Here is a 1,812-nt window from a genome sequence, read left to right on the forward strand (position 1 = left end):
TCTCTCTCTCTCTGCCCCCATTCTGTCTGTCTCTCTCCCTGCCCCCATTCTGTCTGTGTCTCTCTCTCTCTCCCTGCCCCCATTCTGTCTGTGTGTGTCTCTCTCTCTGCCCCCATTCTGTCTGTGTGTGTCTCTCTCTCTGCCCCCATTCTGTGTGTCTTTCTCTCTCTCTCTGCCCCCATTCTGTCTGTCTCTCTCTCTCTCTCTGCCCCCATTCTGTCTGTCTCTCTCTCTCTCTGCCCCCATTCTGTCTGTCTGTCTCTCTCCCTCTTTGCCCCCATTCTGTCTGTCTGTCTCTCTCCCTCTTTGCCCCCATTCTGTCTGTCTGTCTCTCTCCCTCTCTGCCCCCATTCTGTCTGTCTGTCTCTCTCTCTCTCTCTCTGCCCCCATTCTGTCTGTCTCTCTCCCTGCCCCCATTCTGTCTGTGTCTCTCTCTCTCTCCCTGCCCCCATTCTGTCTGTGTGTGTCTCTCTCTCTGCCCCCATTCTGTCTGTGTGTGTCTCTCTCTCTGCCCCCATTCTGTGTGTCTTTCTCTCTCTCTCTGCCCCCATTCTGTCTGTGTCTTTCTCTCTGCCCCCATTCTGTCTGTGTCTTTCTCTCTCTCTCTGCCCCCATTCTGTCTGTGTCTTTCTCTCTCTCTCTCTGCCCCCATTCTGTCTGTGTCTTTCTCTCTCTCTCTCTGCCCCCGTTCTGTCTGTGTGTGTGTCTCTCTCTGCCCCCATTGTGTGTCTTTCTCTCTGCCCCCATTGTGTCTTTCTCTCTGCCCCCATTCTGTCTTTCTCTCTCTCTCTGCCCCCAATCTGTCTCTCTCTCTCTCTGCCCAAAATCTGTCTCTCCCTCTCTCTGCCCCCATTCTGTTTGTCTCTCTCTCTCTCTCCCCGCCCCCATTCTCTCTCTGGTAGAAAGCGGAGAGGCAGTAAACAGAAGAGCCTCACTGATTGATTTGGGGGAACTCACTGGAAGAGGTGGTCCAGGCAGGCGGTGCAGTATCTGTGTCCACACTGGCTCTGTCTGGGCTGGATGAGCAGGAATCCGCAGGAGGAGCAGAGCAGCCCGGTGCTGGAGCACAGGTCAACGGGAACGATTCCGGACACGCGAGCGACCATGTCCCAAGTGGGGCGGCGAGGCCAGCGGCTCAAGGAGGCAGACAAATCAAATTGCAAGCGGGGTGTGAGGGGTGAAAATTCTGTCTGGGCCGGAGAAGAGGAGGGGGGTGGTGCCAAATAACAAATGCAATTGCTCCTGGCCGCTTTGGGCAACAGTGACAATGAGTTCCCCCCGCCCTGACATGTTTTTAAAGCTTCAACTGGTTACATAAAGAAGGGGGAATCCCGGGCGGTGACGTCATCCACTGTCATGTTGAGTTGATTGACAGCTGAGCTCCGGGTCACGTTCCATCCATTCATTCATTCATTCAGAGCCCGGGACAAAGTGGCGCCTGCGTGGGGGCGGGGGGGGGTGTTTATTTTTAGTTTTTGACTGCTTTAAAGGGGCGTCTTTATCGCAACTGTGATCAATTACTTCTGAATAAAGCGCAGCGCTTGCATTTGCTCCGATCCCGTGCACTTTCGGGAGAGATTGAGTCTTGAAACCAAGAACACCAGTCTCTTATTGTTACAGGCTTCAGCAGCAAGTCAGGACTGTGTGTCTGAAAAGGAAGAATGTGCAGGGTTAGGGTTAGGGTTAGAGGGAGATGGGGTGGGGGCAGAATGGCACCAGGTGGATTGCTCATTGGGGGAGCCAGTGCAGTCAGGATGGGCCGAATGGCCTCCTTCTGTGCCGTCATAATTCTGTGAAGTTGCTGAACTGGAT

At 54.1% G+C, this 1,812-nt stretch overlaps 1 protein-coding gene across 1 annotated transcript in view; it reads right to left on the bottom strand.

Annotated features, from left to right (window-relative positions):
- Positions 1-1,230, bottom strand: part of LOC121291721 (TNF receptor-associated factor 2-like) — a 41,159-nt gene extending 39,929 nt beyond the window's left edge. The window contains exon 1 of the mRNA XM_041213217.1: positions 958-1,230. Within this exon, the coding sequence (XP_041069151.1) occupies positions 958-1,106 (149 nt within the window). The 5' untranslated portion in view covers positions 1,107-1,230. The remainder of the gene's footprint in view (positions 1-957) is intronic.
- Positions 1,231-1,812: the final 582 nt, after the last annotated feature.

The sequence above is a fragment of the Carcharodon carcharias genome, chromosome 19 (genome assembly GCF_017639515.1).
Source record: "Carcharodon carcharias isolate sCarCar2 chromosome 19, sCarCar2.pri, whole genome shotgun sequence".
Lineage (NCBI taxonomy): Eukaryota > Metazoa > Chordata > Chondrichthyes > Lamniformes > Lamnidae > Carcharodon > Carcharodon carcharias.